The 15804-nt window shown below is 47.1% G+C and overlaps 1 protein-coding gene across 1 annotated transcript; it reads right to left on the bottom strand.

Annotated features, from left to right (window-relative positions):
• Positions 1–714: 714 nt before the first annotated feature.
• Positions 715–11769, bottom strand: UCP2 (uncoupling protein 2). The gene is made up of 8 exons (XM_036747388.1): positions 11171–11769; positions 9779–9935; positions 4495–4721; positions 3102–3315; positions 2474–2668; positions 2278–2379; positions 1401–1581; positions 715–1011 (listed from the first exon to the last, which is right to left on the bottom strand). Exons 3-8 carry the CDS (start codon positions 4618–4620, stop codon positions 897–899), a joined length of 933 nt encoding a protein of 310 aa, XP_036603283.1. The 5' UTR covers positions 4621–4721; positions 9779–9935; positions 11171–11769; the 3' UTR covers positions 715–896.
• Between the last annotated feature and the right edge of the window lie 4035 nt (positions 11770–15804).

Raw genomic sequence — 15804 nt, 5'->3', positions numbered from 1 at the left:
CCCACAAATATCAAGTATCCAAGCTATGACTTGAACCCATGTCCTTTCCCCACCATATTAAACCACCTCATTTGTAAAATGGGAATAAATTCATAAAGCTTAAAGCACCCCAGAAAGGTTATTCATTCAAACGTTTGATAAGCACCTACTGCGTGTACTAGGCTATGTTTACTGGCATGAGAACCAAACCAGCTAAGATGGCTGGACAAACACGAGGGGATATGAAAGAGGCCTGGCCATGGCCGAGAATCCCAAGAGGATGCAGGGGCATCAGCTCAGTTGTTGGCTAAGCCTCTAGTCTCCAGGTGGCTAGCCTAAGACAGCTGGCTTCCTCAGGGCAGAGGGGAGAGTGGTGGGACAGACACCCAAGGAGCTGCCCTGGCACAAAGAAATGGATAAGAGCAAGTCTCATTCATGGTGACCCCCGACATTTCTTGGGTCTAGTCTGAGCCCTGCAGCTGACAGCTCTCCCCATTCTTCATTCTCCCCAAAGTAGGAAAAAAAAAAAGCAGAACCAAATAATTTTCTACCCTTAGTCTAATGATTTGTGTACTTCTCCTTGCTGACAAGAATTATTTTTGTCCTTAAGAGCACACAGTAAGTACTTAATGCGTGTTAATTTCAAATTAGTATATAGTCTAAACAGGGGCTGGTATATACAGCATGGATAGCTAGCTAAATCTGCCTTATCTGAAATCAAGACAGCTTGCACACTGTGGGTTCTGGTCTGGCTTTATTAGAAGGAGCTTAAGAACTGGGTGAGGCTGTAATGGCAGAAGTAGGCTGGAGAAGGTTTAAATGGGGCCAAGGTGGAGGGGGTTCCTTCAATGCTAAGGCAGGGGAGGAGAGGCAGGATGGGGTCTGGACTCAAAGCAGAAAAGCTAGCAGGAGAGGGCTCAGAAAGGAGCTTCCCGGGTAGTGCGAGCAGCCATCAGGGCCCGTTTCAGTTGCTCGTAGGTGACAAACATCACTACATTCCAGGAGCCCAAGCGGAGGAAGGAAGGCATGAACCTGGGGAGAAAACACAACCCATTAAGATTTAGCCTAGGAGCAGAAACACCACAAGCCCTGGGGACTAAAAGGGGAAAATGAGGAGAGACCTATTCCCATTCCCTCAGGCTGGCAGTCCTCCTGGCCCAGAGTGAGCTAAGATTCTAGAAGCCCCTAAAAGTTTCTGAAAATTTAGGATTAATCAATGTGAAGAAGAGAAGGCTGAGAAAAGAATTCTCTTCCCCTCCATCCAATCCCACCTGCTAGGATGAATTGTCCTGGGTTACAAAGCCTAGCTACCTAGGTCTTTGTCTTTTTTCTCTGAGGTGGGGTAGAGTATCCACTGGGTACAGACACTCTGCTAAACTAGTCTAGGAGGTGAAGACCTTGAGGCAGGAGGAGTCACTAACCCTTTGTAGAAGGCTTGGGGTCCCTCCTTTCGAAGCATGGTGAGGGCGCAGTGGCCAGCACTGGCATACTGGCCCGCGGCAGAGTTCATGTATCTCGTCTTGACCACATCCACGGGGGAAGCAATGATGGTGGTGCAGAAGCCAGCCCCAAAGGCTGATGTGAAGTGGCATGGAAGGTCATCTGGGGGAGGGGAAAAGAGGAGGCTGCCATAACAGATGCTCAGGTCCCAATATCACTTACTCATTAATCAGTCCTGAGTAGTCAAGGTCATTCAACAAGCTCCAACAGACATCTGGGCACAAAGTCTCAGTACACAGGTGGGGTTATTTCTTGCCTACTGCCACAGGTCTAATAGACAAAACAGATGGGAACTCACTCTGAAGATAAACGTCTGGTCTTAGCGGAGTTATTCCTAAATTTCACCATCTAGACAACGAGGACAGTATCTGCACTGCCCATGCCACCAGGTCAGCCGCCCTTCAGAGTGCTTAGGGCCAAAGGGCCATGTGATGAGGTTTAAAAGGGTATCCATCTCCCAGGATTTCCCCCTGCCGTATTTAAAACTGATACCTCCCCAAGGCCGTGAGCACAAGGGGCACTTACTCTAGAGACAGCCAGCCACCTATGTCGAGGTGTGTCTACAATGTACAGTAGAGATCCGGGTCCTCACACCTGAAGGGCCACACATCATTTCCACTTTTCTAGGAGCTCAAAGGGCTGGTTGGCATTCAAGAACCAAGGCTAGAGCTCCAATCTCCTTAAAAGCCCAGGGCTCCATGGCCAGAAGGATGACGTTATGAAGTCAGGCCCCCATCTGAAGAGCTGTAAAGAGGATATTCCTCTCTCTCCTCCCTACCCCCCATACTTGTCACTTACCAGTCATGAGATGGGCCTTCAGGAGGGCATCTTTGATGAGATCATAGGTCACCAGCTCAGCACAGTTGACGATAGCATTGCGGGCAACATTAGGTGAAGTTCCTGGACAAGAGGAGGAACTGCATTGGTCCAGGGAAGGGGGGGTGGGGGGGTGGAGGTGAGGAGTGGGAGGGTAAAGTCTGGCTGCTATACCTACCTTTCCATAAGCCCCGAAGGCCCTCCTCTCGGGCAATGGTCTTATAGGCATCCATTGTACCCTGGTATCTCCGGCTGCCACCTGCACGAGCCTGGGCCTGGAAACGTACCTTCACCACATCTGTGGGTTGGGCTACGCCCACTGCCAGTGCCCCTGTGGTGCAGCCTGCGAGGAGGCGGCTCCCGATGCCTGCATCTATTGGGTAAACCAGATGAAGCTGAGATTGCCTGAAATCATTTGGATTCAGAGATTACAGCCCCTCTTCTCCCTTCCCCCAATAAAATGACACTTGGACTGCCTAAACCAGCCAGTATCCTTCCTAGGGACCCATAAGACCTGGACTCCTAATCCTGGCTGCAACATCTACTGGGTTACCACAGGGAGATCATTTAACCTTTCTGAGCTTCATTTCCCTAGTGAAGGGCGCTTCACAGGCATGCAGAGAAAGCTTAGAAGACTTAAGTGCTTTAGAAATGAGAATTACTACTCAGGCTAAGAAAAAGACTGAAGCAAGAAATCTCCTTCTGGACCTTGTGCAGCTAACTCGGCCTTCAGAGCTTATCTCAACCACCCTCTACATCCAGACTTCAGCTCCCCCTGCTCAGCGCCCCAATTTAGGGATACTCACGCTCAGATCCCTTGGTGTAGAACTGCTTGACAGAGTCATAAAGGCCAATGCGGACAGAGGCAAAACTCATCTGGCGCTGCAACCCAGCCACCAGCCCATTGTACAGACTGCCAGGGCCCTCAGTCTTCACCATGGTCAGAATGGTGCCCATGACACCCCGATACTGGGCATTGGTAGAGGAAGCTCGGATAGCCCCCTGGCTCTCTCCTTGAATCTGTATGAGAAGGGAGGAAGAGAGCTGTAAGCAGCTGGAGGTCAAATGGAGATGGAAGGGGCCTTGGAGGCTCAGTTCAAACCCATTAACTTATAGATAGGGTAGCTAAAGCCCATGGGGGAAATGACCTGCCCAGTGCAATAAGCTGGTGCAGAGACTGGACCCAAATCTGTTACACCACATACCTTCTGCCACTAACCTTTTTTGTGAATATGGCAGGGCAAGACCAATCAGACATCTAATCTCAAGGCACTCAATACTTCCAATGCCTGATTCTCCTCCATTCCCCCACCAAAACCAGGCTGTTTCCTGAGACCAAGAAACTACTGCTCCCATTTTATAGATGGGCATACAAATAAAAGATGAGTGGCAGCAACCCAAGTCATAAGAAAATCTGCAGCCTGAAATAGACTCCCACAGTTCTGACCGAGGCATGGGTAGGGAAGAGAGCAAGGCTAAGGAAAATGTGGAGAGACTGTTATAGTACCAAAAGGTTGCTACTCATCAGTCTTCCCCTAGGACCTAAAATGCCAGAAGAAGGTCTCCATTTTGAAGGTAACATGGTCTACTAGAAAGATGTGGGACTAGGAAAAGAGTCAAGGTTTAACTCAGGACCCTGAGCATGTCACTGGTTGTCTTGGGCTCAGCAGGACTAGAAAGACCTACTCCAGCCCCCAAGGATGTGGGGATCAAAAAACTCCCTCACATTCACATAATGCTATAAAAAATTAAAAGTTCCACATAATTTTCTGTTAAAATAAAAACATAATACAAAAACTTATGTTCCATATAACAACCTGATGAGGTAGCAAGTGTTATTTCCATTTTACAGGTCAGGAAACTGAGGCTCAGAAAGCCTCCTCTGTTTACTTCTAGCCATTTGATCTTGGGCAGGTAACAGAGGAGCTATGAGGTGAACCCCACTCACTGACTTTCCACTTAAGTTTGAGCATCAAATTATGATCATCAGTGGAGACAGCCAATCTCAGACACACTGGGTTATTCAGCAGTGGGGGAGCAAAATATGAAGCATAGCATATGGAACCATCAAGGAAAGGCTTCAAGGAAACTCTAGACATGGCCTCCCTGGAGAATCAGCCCCGATGTTCTAAGAAATGGAAAAAATACAAGATCTAGGTTGAGAGTGCAAGCCAGGCAGCATTCCCAAGGGCTTCTGACCTGCAGCCGGACTTTGGCTGTGTCCAGGGGGAAGGTGATGAGGTCAGCGATGCAGGCAGCGGTGCCAGCCCCGAGGAACTTTACGGTGGCTGTTGGAGGCACATCTGTAGGCTTAAATCCAACCATGATGAATGCTGGCTTTCTGCTACTTCCCAGGAGGCAGAGGAGAAATGGAAAGACAACCTCCACTGATTGAGCAAGACGAGATAGAGGAACTCTGCCAGAGTCTGCGTATGGAGTCAAAAAAAGGCATCATCAATCACCATCAACTTACGGCAAGGTCCTTGCTCACTTCACCAGCTCCTCAACCCACTAATCTCTCCCAGCTCTGCAGATCACACAAGTCCCTTTCAATGGGAGCTACTCCTTTGCGGAACAGACGAGTAAGACACCAAGATGCTAATTTAGGCCGGGCTGCCTTTTGCCGATATAGCTTAGAGTGTACCCCTGCTCCCTATGGTGCTCTTGGCTATGTGAATTAGCAGCTCCTTGCAGGGAGTCACTTTCAAGGTATACAACTGGACAGTGAATGCTGAGTTCCTCCTAGAGGGCTTGGGAAAAGTAAGGTGGCTGAGGACCTCTGCAGGTCCCTCAAGTCCAAGGTATCCAGGAATCTGTTTAGAGGTTTTAAACAGATGTGATATCTCGTGAGGCAGAGAGAGTAGCAAGTGACTTGCCTAATATCATACAGCTTAAATGGCACAACTGAGATTTAGACAGACTCAGGTTGCTTCGATTCCAAAATGAGTTTGTCTTTCATAGCCTCTCAAATATAGGATCTAATCCATTTAGGAGGTAAGAGATGGTGAAACAGTAACAGAGGCTTTGCTGTCTTTTCCCAATGTGACATGGTATGAAGTAAAAAAGCACTAAACATAATAGAACTATGCATGAGTTTTAACAGGGCAACTTTGAATAATTTATTTTTTGTCTGAACCCAAGTTTTTCCAGCTGTAGAAAGGAGCTAACATTCTATGAAACAAGGCTGCAAAGAAAAGGTCCTCATAAAACACTACAGAAATCAATTATCGTATTGTCATGACCCTTATTAGCTACTTCATCAAGTAGTAAAAAGGGTACATTCTGTGGAGGAAGTGAATCCATCTTTTCTATCAATGGCTCCAAAACCTTTAGGCTCTCTTTTCTACAAGTTCCAACTGTCATTCCTGGTATTTAAAGACCTCTACAACCTGGTCTACCACTCACTTGACCATTCCTGTCTTTTCATAGTACTCTTCTCCACGATCCAACTGAACTGGGCTACCCCAAATGTGCCTTATTTACCACATTCCCGGATATGCCTGCTATTGTTCTCCCCCCTTCTCCCACACCCCCATGCTTACTATCTTTTAAATACCAACTCAAATAGTTCTGGGGATCCTTCCATAACCTGTGCTTTCCTCCATCTCAGCTGGTAATGCTGGTCTTCAATAATGTGATTTATGTAGGTATTTTGTCAGAGTTTATCTTTATCTATACTTTTTGTCTCTTAGCATCTAGCAAGAGGTGCTTTTAGTAGTGTCTATTCTACTGTATTCAGACCCTCCTCTAGAACTTTGCTTCCAAAACTGGAGGAGGATAAGGTTCCCTCTTCCCCATTCTCTTCAGCCCACACAGACAAGAGTACACAAGTACTAGTCCTCTCTCCAGCTCCTAAAGCCTGCCTTTTTCGGCCCTGATAACAAAAGGTAGTCAGAAAGCCACAGAAGAGAGCTCAAGAGGAGATTGGTGGCTACTGTTGCTGGGTGGAAAAGGAAGAAAAAAAAGCTGGCCCTGTTACTAGGATGCGGTCAGGCTCGGTCATGAACAAACAGTGCCAGCAAAACAACTTGCCCTAGCCTCCTCTGCTAGGGGCGGGGGAGCTGGACTCATGCCAGTTCCTTTCTAGTACTTCTCTCAGCCCCAGCCTGGTATTAGATATTTTCCATATCTCCCCACACCCAGAGAGTGGGAGGGTATAAACTTTTTTTTTCCAAACTTCCAACTCCCATTTTGTATAAAGGCAAGGAATCTGAGGGAGAAAGGTCAAGTAACAAGTTACAAGCTGACTCCTGCATATGCTACAATATCTACTGTATCTTCCAATTACCTTCTGAAGCTACACAGTTTGGTCTTTTGGGGATAAGGGGAATGCTTGTTCTCAACTGCCATAAGGAGTTAAGAATCAAAAAACCTTAGAGCTGGAAAGGTGCTTAGAAAAGAAAATGTCATTAGGGCTTGTTTAAAGACCATCTTGTCCAAGTACCCTTATCTGGTCCCATAAGAAAACAACACAATTTGCCTAAGGTTCTTTGCCTGCTTTGCTGTCTGTTCTAGCTCAACTTCCCCTGTACTATTTCACTTAGTGATTAAATCAGCTGTGGTGGTTTTAATTCTCATCTCTATGCGGGTGACTGTCAAATCTCCTTGTCCAGCCTTTTCCTGTCTTGTACCTCCAACTATCTATGAGATCTCAAACTGGATGGCCTACAAATATCTTAAACTCAACTAAATTCATTATTTTCCCCATAAAAACTCTCCTATCCTTTCCCAACTTCCTTATTACTGGTTATGGCATCACTATCTTTTTTTTTGTAAAGTCTAAGCTCTGGACCTGGGTGTCTTCTTCCACTCACTACCCCCCACCCCCACCCCACCCAATCAACTGGCAAGTTCTGTCTTTTCTACCTTCACATCTCTCATACTTCTGCTATTGCCACCACCCTGGTCCAGTCCCCTCATCACCTCACTGCTACTGAGGATTGAAATAATGGGCTGATATATCTCCCTGCCTCAAGTTTCTCCTACTCCATCTATCCACCACTCAGCTATCAAATCAATCTTCCTAAGTGCACAGGTCTACATCAACACCTCACCACCACACACAGATTTAATAAACTCCAGAGGTTCCGTATTACCTGCAGAATCAAAAATAAAATCCTGTTTGCCTTTTAAAACCCTTTGTAACCTTCCCACCTTTTCAGTTCTCAAACTTTATTTCCCACTCCCTTCAACATCCTCTGCCATCCAGAGGCACTGACCTCTCTGCAGGTTAAGTCATATCTCCCTCCTACTCAAACTCCAATGACTTCCCAATGCCTCAAGGAGCAAATACAAAATGTTTTTCTTGGAAGTCTGAGAGAAATTACTAAGATTAAAGGAACATTGGGAAAGGCTTCTTTTAGTCCTAGCACAAAGTTGTCTGCATATTGTCAGACTAAACTCCTTCAGTGCAGAGGCTGTTTTTTGTTTTTCTTTGTTTCTCCAGTGCTTAATAAAAGCTAATTGACTACAGTCACACAGCTGATTTGTGAAAGAGCCAGGACTAAAAGCTAGGTCACTGACTCCTAGAACAATACCCTTTCCTAAAGATGCTGCCTTCTTCCTTACTCCCCAACTTTAATTTGTATAGTTGAGATTTGTTGATTTCTAGTGTAACCCTTATTTTCATAAGGTTATTATTAGGTACTAAATATTTATTGAATTAATGAATATGGAGAATGCAAAAGGCCTCAAAGGACTAAGAAACCTGTCACTGGTCACAAAGTCTAGCAGCACACTCATATTCTACTCGGTCCTTTTTATTAAGAAGTCTTGTCAGAAGGGATGAAGGGGAAAATCAGGAAAGACCGGAGGTTAAACATAGGATTAGGATTTATATTTTCTATAACCAGCTCTCACTGGCACAGTGGTAGGTGAGTGGTAGGTGAAGTAGGTGAGGAAGGAAGATAGACTTATGTTGGCAAATCACTTCCTCTCCCCAGGTCTAGGTTTCCTCATTTGCAAAACAAATCCATACTGGCTCTGCCATTTACAGATCCCACTAAATAACAGTGGTGTTGATATGAGGTGGGAAAAAGGGAACCAAGCTGGGCTAACTGAATAGGGCTTGAGGCTAGATAGAGGCAAAGAAAATCATTTCTGAGAACTACAGCACAATTTTGATGTATTAATACATATCAAACTCTGGGGTCCTGATCCCTGGGCCTGTGTTCTGTCATATTATAAGGCCTCTTCCTTTAGCTCCTCTTCAGTTTATACTAGTGAGGGCTAGACGTAGAAAATAAGTCCTGACTTTCCCACTAGAAAACTTCCTAAGTTTCCCCCATCCCATGACCTATCCAACCACAACTCCCAGTCTCACACTGTTACAAATTTTTTTTAGTTAGACTTGGGTTTGGCCCATAATCAGTTTTATCTCAACACTCTCAAAATCTAGCTAGTGGTCTACTATGCTAAGATCCAACACACACTTTATTAAACATCTACTATATGCAAAGTATTTGTTAAATTAGGTAGTAGGGAAGACAAAGTTTACCGGAGACATGATTCCCTGAACTCACAATCCAAAAGGAAGAGATAAGACAAACACACGTACCTATTACATAAAACCTTTAAGGTGGCCCCAAACCAATCCCCATCCTAGGACACAGTAATCTCTCCCTTCTCTGAACTGCCTGTACGCTTCAACTATGCCCTTGGAGTATGGCCCATCCTGATTGTTAACATCCCTGGCTTGCCTTCCCAGTTGTACCTAAGGCTCCACTCAAGATAAGGGAACAAGCTGTAAAACAAGAATGTCTTACAAAAAAAGCCCTTTATTCCTTATACTCTCTCAATATCCCTTCATGCCTTCTTTGAGATGGGTGAGAGGTCTTTACATTGGAAAGTGTAGTTAAGACTAATCCCGGTGTGGAAGCATTACCATACTTCTATCCCCACCAGGGCAAACAAATGATAGCAACGCTAGGAATGTCTTAATCCAAGCAGGTGAATTAGCAACCCCTTCCCCTCCCTAGATTATCATTTTTAACGGCTGGTTTGGCAACAATTCTAAATGAAGTGGCTCTTTGGTGGAACCAAACCCTTACAGTGACCTGGGGGGACAAATACTGTGAAGTGAAAAACTGGGATAAAGTTGCTCATAAAGAAGGGAGCAAGTTCCCTGCTTCAGGATAAACTACCTCAGGAAATGACAAGCCCTTAGAAAAAAAGCCACTGAAAGACACTGGGCTTTCTGAACCAGAGGGAATGGAGGTGCCCAAAGCAATGAGATGAGTATGACCAGGTATGCTGGCACAGGTGTGAAACTGTAGCAGTCTGAAGTCTAGTTATGCTCTCCCCTATCCTGTCCTTGGGCAATTTATTTTTTTAAACCTTAGAGGCAGCAGGATTTCTGCATTGATCCTGATGAATCACCACATCATTTTCATACTCATCCGGCTTCACAAGGGTTTCTTCCACTTAAGACTGCCAAGAATTTGAAACACCATCAGACGCCAGATGTACCCCAGAGGACCCTTACCCTGATCTGGAGGGTCTCACGATGATGGCACCTTGATCAAGCTTCTCTAAAGGTGTCCCGCTGTTCAAAGTTGCTCACGGCAACCATGGCCCACTTCCCTTGATTTTCCATAGAAAGTTGTTGGGAAACTGAACACCTAATGATCATACTATGTGCCCTGCAGCAGAAGAGGGAAGAAAAACTGGGTATGAGTTTTTAGAAAGCCAGAAATTCCATGTACATTTCACAAACCACCTTGTACCTTATTGACACGAATTAACGAAAGTTAAACTACAAGGAACTGTGGTCCAAGGTGAATCATATCAAATGCTAGGTAGGTGGGTAAAAATTTTCTTTAGGCAACTTCCGGGTAAACTTTTCTGGGGGGAGAGTGAGGGCAGGGGAGGGTGGTTCGTTTAAAGGAAGGATGAAACATTTCACCTTTGCTAGCACTCTCTGTCTTGGGCCTCATCCAGGAGCCAATTAGGCACCACCCTGAGCCCTGCAGGTTTTGGACAAGAGAAATCTAATACCACCTCCATTTCATTCACCTCTTGCCCCTCTTCCCCAGAGGCCTTCGGAGCCGCCCGGGACACCATTTTACCTCCTTTTCTGCCCTGTGTCCTCATGGGGACAGGGAGGGCAGCTCACAAGGCTTTGCTGGGGCCAAAAAACGGCAGAGGAACAAGAAATGGCGTCGGCAGAAAAGAGGGAACCTGGGAGTAAACTCAGGGTTCCCCCTTTCCTGGTGACATTTTGCAGGGATCAGGGTTTGCAGTTCCGGCAGCCGGAGGTGGGGACACATCAGTCAGCCAACAACAGATGGCTACAGTGCCTTCTGGTCCTAATGACATGCAGTCTTTCCCTCAAGCGAAAACCGCTGCTGGAGGGGAGAAGTCAGCCGGTCCAAACGAGGGATCGAGGGGCCTGGGTCCCTCCGTCCCATCACCACGGCGGACCGCTCGCAAGGCAAAGTTAGGGCAAGGGGCGGCCGGCACACTACCCAGTGCCCGGGGTCAAACATTTAGAAAGCTTTAAAGCGGCCGCTTCCTCGGGGGAACACCCTGAGAACAAGTCTACTTCGGACTGGGTGGAGAGTCAGAGGAGAGGACCCAAAGGGGGAGGAGGGGGATGGGGAAGCGCAGGCTTGCCCCAGGAAGCTGGGGGTGGGGGACTTCTCCGAGGTCCGTTCTGACACCCAACTCAGTCATTAACACAAGGAAGTGGTATAACCACAGCAGGGGTGGTGGGTCGGTACGGGACAGAAGCTTTGGTCCGGACTCGCTCGCGCGTCCAAACGGTCCCCTTCTCACCTGTCCCCAGCAGACCCTGCTCTGCGGGGGGTGCGGGAAGGAATAGAGGAGGGGAGAGCAGAGAGTAGCCGGGATCCACGTTCCGTAATGGGGCTCTTACCGGGACCGTAGAGGAAAACACAAGGAGCCGGCGGGAGACACGAGGTCTGCAGCAGGATCCGGCGTCCGGGGGTCTGGAAGGGCTGCCTAGCTGTCTCTCGGCTGGGTGCCTAGAAAATCTCAGCCTCGGAGGAGGTTGAAGCGCGCAATGAAGAACTGACCACCGGCAGCGGCTTTATATCGGCGCGCGGGAGGGGCGGTGCGCAGGGAGGAGGCGGGGGTTGGCTCCGGGGTGGGGAGGAAGGGGGCAGGGGGCCGGGGGAGGGGCCTAGGAGACCCGTCCGGCCCGCAATAACCGTGTGAGGGAGTCCCGCGAGCCGGTAGAGTCTTCCATCTCGGTCGGGAAGATCTTCTCAGCCCACGCTCTAGTTCTCATCAACGGGACCCGCCCCCGCCCCGCGCGCTTCATCCTTTTCATTTCCGCAGGGCGGGGCACTCTGGCCCCATTTTGGGAACTGCTGAGATAAGCTTCCCATCCCTGTAAAATCTAACCCCTTCCCCCAAGTCTACCACCCCCCCATTTAGCACGTGATTCCCCTAAATCTCGGGCCGGGGAAACCGGCCTCCCGCGCTGCACGTGGAGCCGGCTCGCCTCATCTCACTAGTGATTGGTTGGAATCCCGGCACCTGTGGTGGGGGGAGGGGGGAAGAGAGGAGAAGAACCAATGAAAGAGCTCGGCGAGGATTTATTTCCCCGGCCCCGTGGCGCGCGCGGGGAAGTAACGGCAGGTGTTTCTCTAACCGCCAAAGCCCAACGGACCTAGCGAGCGGCAGGTGGGCTTGCGCCGTCGCGTCCCGCCGGGCCTGAGGGAGGCCGCGGGCGTCCCACGGCCACTTCCCCTTTTCTTCCCCCGGGGACTGACGAAGCAGCCCTCCCATTTACCTGGCGTCTTAGGCCTTCCGGGGTGGTTGGGCGCTTGGAGATCGCCAGGGCTGCACCCCCTCACAGCTGGAGGACTCGAGGTGCGGGGAGCATAAGGGACGGGTCGGTCGGTACTGGGGCCCGGTGGAAAGAATACTGTAGGCAGTGGTGACCGTGGGCCAGCCCTTTAACCTCTTTGGGACTTAGGTTTCCTCCTCTGTGAAAGGAAAGTGTGAGACGAGCTGAGATCTCTAGATGGCTTCCAGGGTCTCCCGTCTCTAAACGTATATGATCCTCGGACTCAACAGGTCTGTTTAAGCCCTTCAGCTGGGTCTTCACCATCCTCATCTTTATCTTAATGTCGCTTGGTTCATGGGCAGCTAGGTGACTCGGTGGTGGATCGAGCCCCAGGCCCGGAGTCAGGAAGACTCAACGTCCTGAGTTCAAATGTGGCCTCAGACGCTTCCTTGCTGTGTGACCCTGGGCAAGTCACTTCACCCTGTCTGCCTCAGTTTCCCCATCTATAAAATGAGCGGGAGGAAAAAATGGCGAACCACTCCAGTATCTTTGCCAAGGAGTCAGACACAACTGAACAACAGTACTTTGTTTGCCTTCATCTCTCTCTCTCTATTTCTCTGCCTGTTTTTTTTTCCTCCCTTTGTCTCCAACTTCCCATATCTGTGTCTGCCTATGTGATCCCATCTAAGTGTTCCTTACTCCATGAACTTCTCTCCATATTTATGTCTCTCTGATCCATTTGTCTTCATGTCTCTTTCCATGTACTTTTCTCCATTTCTGCTATGCATGTTTCTTTGCTTTCACTTTTCTCTCTGTGCACCCAGTGGTTCTGTTTTCCCGTTTCTTTCACTCCTTTCATAGCTTTCCTCACTCAGATAGATGCCGGTCTAGCCAAAAGGTTGTTGTGCAGTTTTCCCATAATTTTTAAAGCAGAGGGGGGACTAATTAAAGACACAAACCCTAGAACGACGGGAGAAGAAAGGGGATCAGGTATAAGGGTTAGCCTCGGCAAAGTAGTCTCTTTCTCAGAGAATGAAACAGGGAAAAAGCAGGGGAAGGGATGAGTGGGCTCAGGATAGATTACCTACATCTCATTCATTTAAAAACCAATAGCTTTAAATTTGGTAGGTCACAGGATTATTAATTTAGAGCTGGTGGGGGCTTTAGAGATCACATTACAAATGAGGAATCTGAGGACCACAGAAGTTAAGTAATTTGCCCAGTGATTAGTAGTGTCTTGCACATAGCAGTTATTTAATAAATGCTTATTGATCTGATGATGATAGAATAGGTCACTACTAAATTAATTTCCCAACATGGGTCCCTCATACTATCTCTGCCTACTTCAACCCTATTGTGCTACAGGAAGTAATGAAACCATGCTGCCTAATCTTAAGGCCCTTTTGGGCACATAACAATCTTTTCATCCACCTCTATTAACTCCCTTTAACATGTGACAATAAGGAATTTCAAAGATCAGCTGGTCCGTCCCATACATCAAAGAAAATCCTCTCTACAATATGCCTACCAAGTGGTTCTGGCTTTGTTTGTAGACCTCCAGTGAAAGGGAATCCATCATTTCTTGGGGTAACTCACTCTATTTCTGAACAATCCTAATTGTGAAGTTTTTTTCCTTATACCAAGCCTAAATCTGCCTCTCCAGTTTTCTTTAGGAATGGAATAGCTATGCTTCCTGGGGCTAAATATTTTCATGTGAAAGACCTTCAAATATTTAAAGATAGCTATCTTGTCCCCTCTTCTTTTCTCTAAAAATTCCAGTTCCTTCAACAAAGTGCTTACTGTGTGCCAGGAACTGTGCTAAGCACTGAGAATAAGAGAAAGGCAAAAGACAGTCTGTCGTCATTGAGTTCACAGTCAAATGGGGAGATGACCTGCAAAAATATAAACAAGCTATATGCAGGCTAAATAGGAAGTAATCAACAAACGGGGCACTAGGATTAAAAGTGATTGAGAAAGGCTAGCTATGGAAGGTGCAGATTTTGTGGTTTGAATTGTTGCCTGGGGTCTTGCCTTCAATGCCTGTGGGCTAGGTAAGTATTGAGACCAAAGATGGCCTAGCTTGCCATCACAAAAGAATCTGAGAGGGGAAGGCCCTCAGAGTTTTGGCCTTGAATTGTAAACAGTTGCTTTTACACTGTAAGCCTTCAAAAGCTAGACGACAAGCCACTGAGGCTTGAGTTGGGACTATTACCGGCCATTCAATGACAGCCAAAGTGATTTGGGTTTTAAGGTGGAGTCAAGTAGCTCCATTTAAAACACAGTGGGCTCTTTTAAAGCCTGTGTTTTTTTTTCAGAGCTATATTTCAAGAAATCAAAAATGAAAACTTTGAAGGGCAAAAAGTAAATTGTCCCAGCTTTGTGAAGAAAAAAAAAGAGGAGGAGGAGAAGGGAAAGGAAACTGGGAAGAAGAGGAGAGGGAGGGAGAAAGAGGAGGGGGGAGAACAACCTTAGTTCACTGTTTCCCACAAATGCAATCTCCATAGGAGGAGTAAGCTTAAACTTTGACCACCATGATTTTAGCGAGGCACACATTTAAGAAATATGTGTGTCAAGGTTTAACTCACAACACATGCTGTGGAAGACCTTCTCTTTGTGTAGAGACTTCATGAAGAACCCTTTGTTGTTCATCCTTCATTCTCAAAAAGAGCCAGTGACATCAAGATTGTGATGTCTTGATTTACTCATGAAATGGACATAAGTGGGGCAGAGCTGCTCAAAGTTGTCAGCTTCAGTTTCTGGGAACCCCCTTGAGTTGGATGGTGAAGCCCTCTCATGGAATCTGGATCTCGGCCTTTCGGTGAATTGAGTGGGATAAATGGAGGTGGGAACTCAGGGCTTCCGATTGACAGCTAGGCATAAGCCTCGAGTTACTAAGAAATCACCTGTGGAATCCGGAACTTAGGGAAGCCCGACCCACTTCCTCCCCACTACCACCTCAGCAGGATCCTGGCCAAATAAGGATATAAGTGTTTTTAAGAATTGTGATTGGCTCCATTAGTGTTTCCTCATCCCTCGTACCTGGGTTAGATTTCTCACGAGATTGTGAGCCTGGACTCCCCAATGAGAGTAAAAGGCCAGTAGTGGGGTGGGTTGGTTGTGTTAGGGTATGAAAGCCAAGTTCTGCCCTCTGGGCTCTGCCTCTCCCTACCGATTTCCTATCAGTTTGGAGACCGCCCTTTCCCCAAGGGAATGTAATAAAATTACTTTGTACTTGAGTAGCCTCTGAGTTTAATTTTGAGTTTAGTTTTTGTCCCACCCACTCTTGAAACCACTTTGAATCTTCCCACTAGATTTGGCCCCTAACCTCAACAATCAGAGTCCAGGGGCAAGACAAAAGTCAAGACAGCTGGTGCTGGCCCAGAATGCAGTGGGTGACCTTGGCCTTTCTAAACTAAGGTTTTTCCCAGGTCTCCATTCTCTACTGAGGCAATGCTCATTCAATGAGTAAGGGCTAGGTAAGAATTGAGACAAAAGATGACCTAGTTTGCCATCACAAAAAAATCAATCTGGGAAGTCCCTCAATTTTTGGACAGAACAGATAACAATTGCTATTTACCCTAAACAATGAGCCACAGAGGCTTGGGTTGGGGTTGTATGCAACAACACAATAGAGTTTGGAGTCTGAGCCCGAAATCAGAAAGGGCATTATTCTTTCTCATGAAAAATGACGTCACCCAAGCGGAAGAGGTTGGGGGCGCTTTAATTATATTTTGCATTTATTTGGTCTGAACAAA

This window comes from Trichosurus vulpecula, chromosome 2 (genome assembly GCF_011100635.1).
Source record: "Trichosurus vulpecula isolate mTriVul1 chromosome 2, mTriVul1.pri, whole genome shotgun sequence".
NCBI classification, from domain to species: Eukaryota; Metazoa; Chordata; class Mammalia; order Diprotodontia; family Phalangeridae; genus Trichosurus; species Trichosurus vulpecula.
This window is presented reverse-complemented; position numbering and strand designations above follow the sequence as displayed.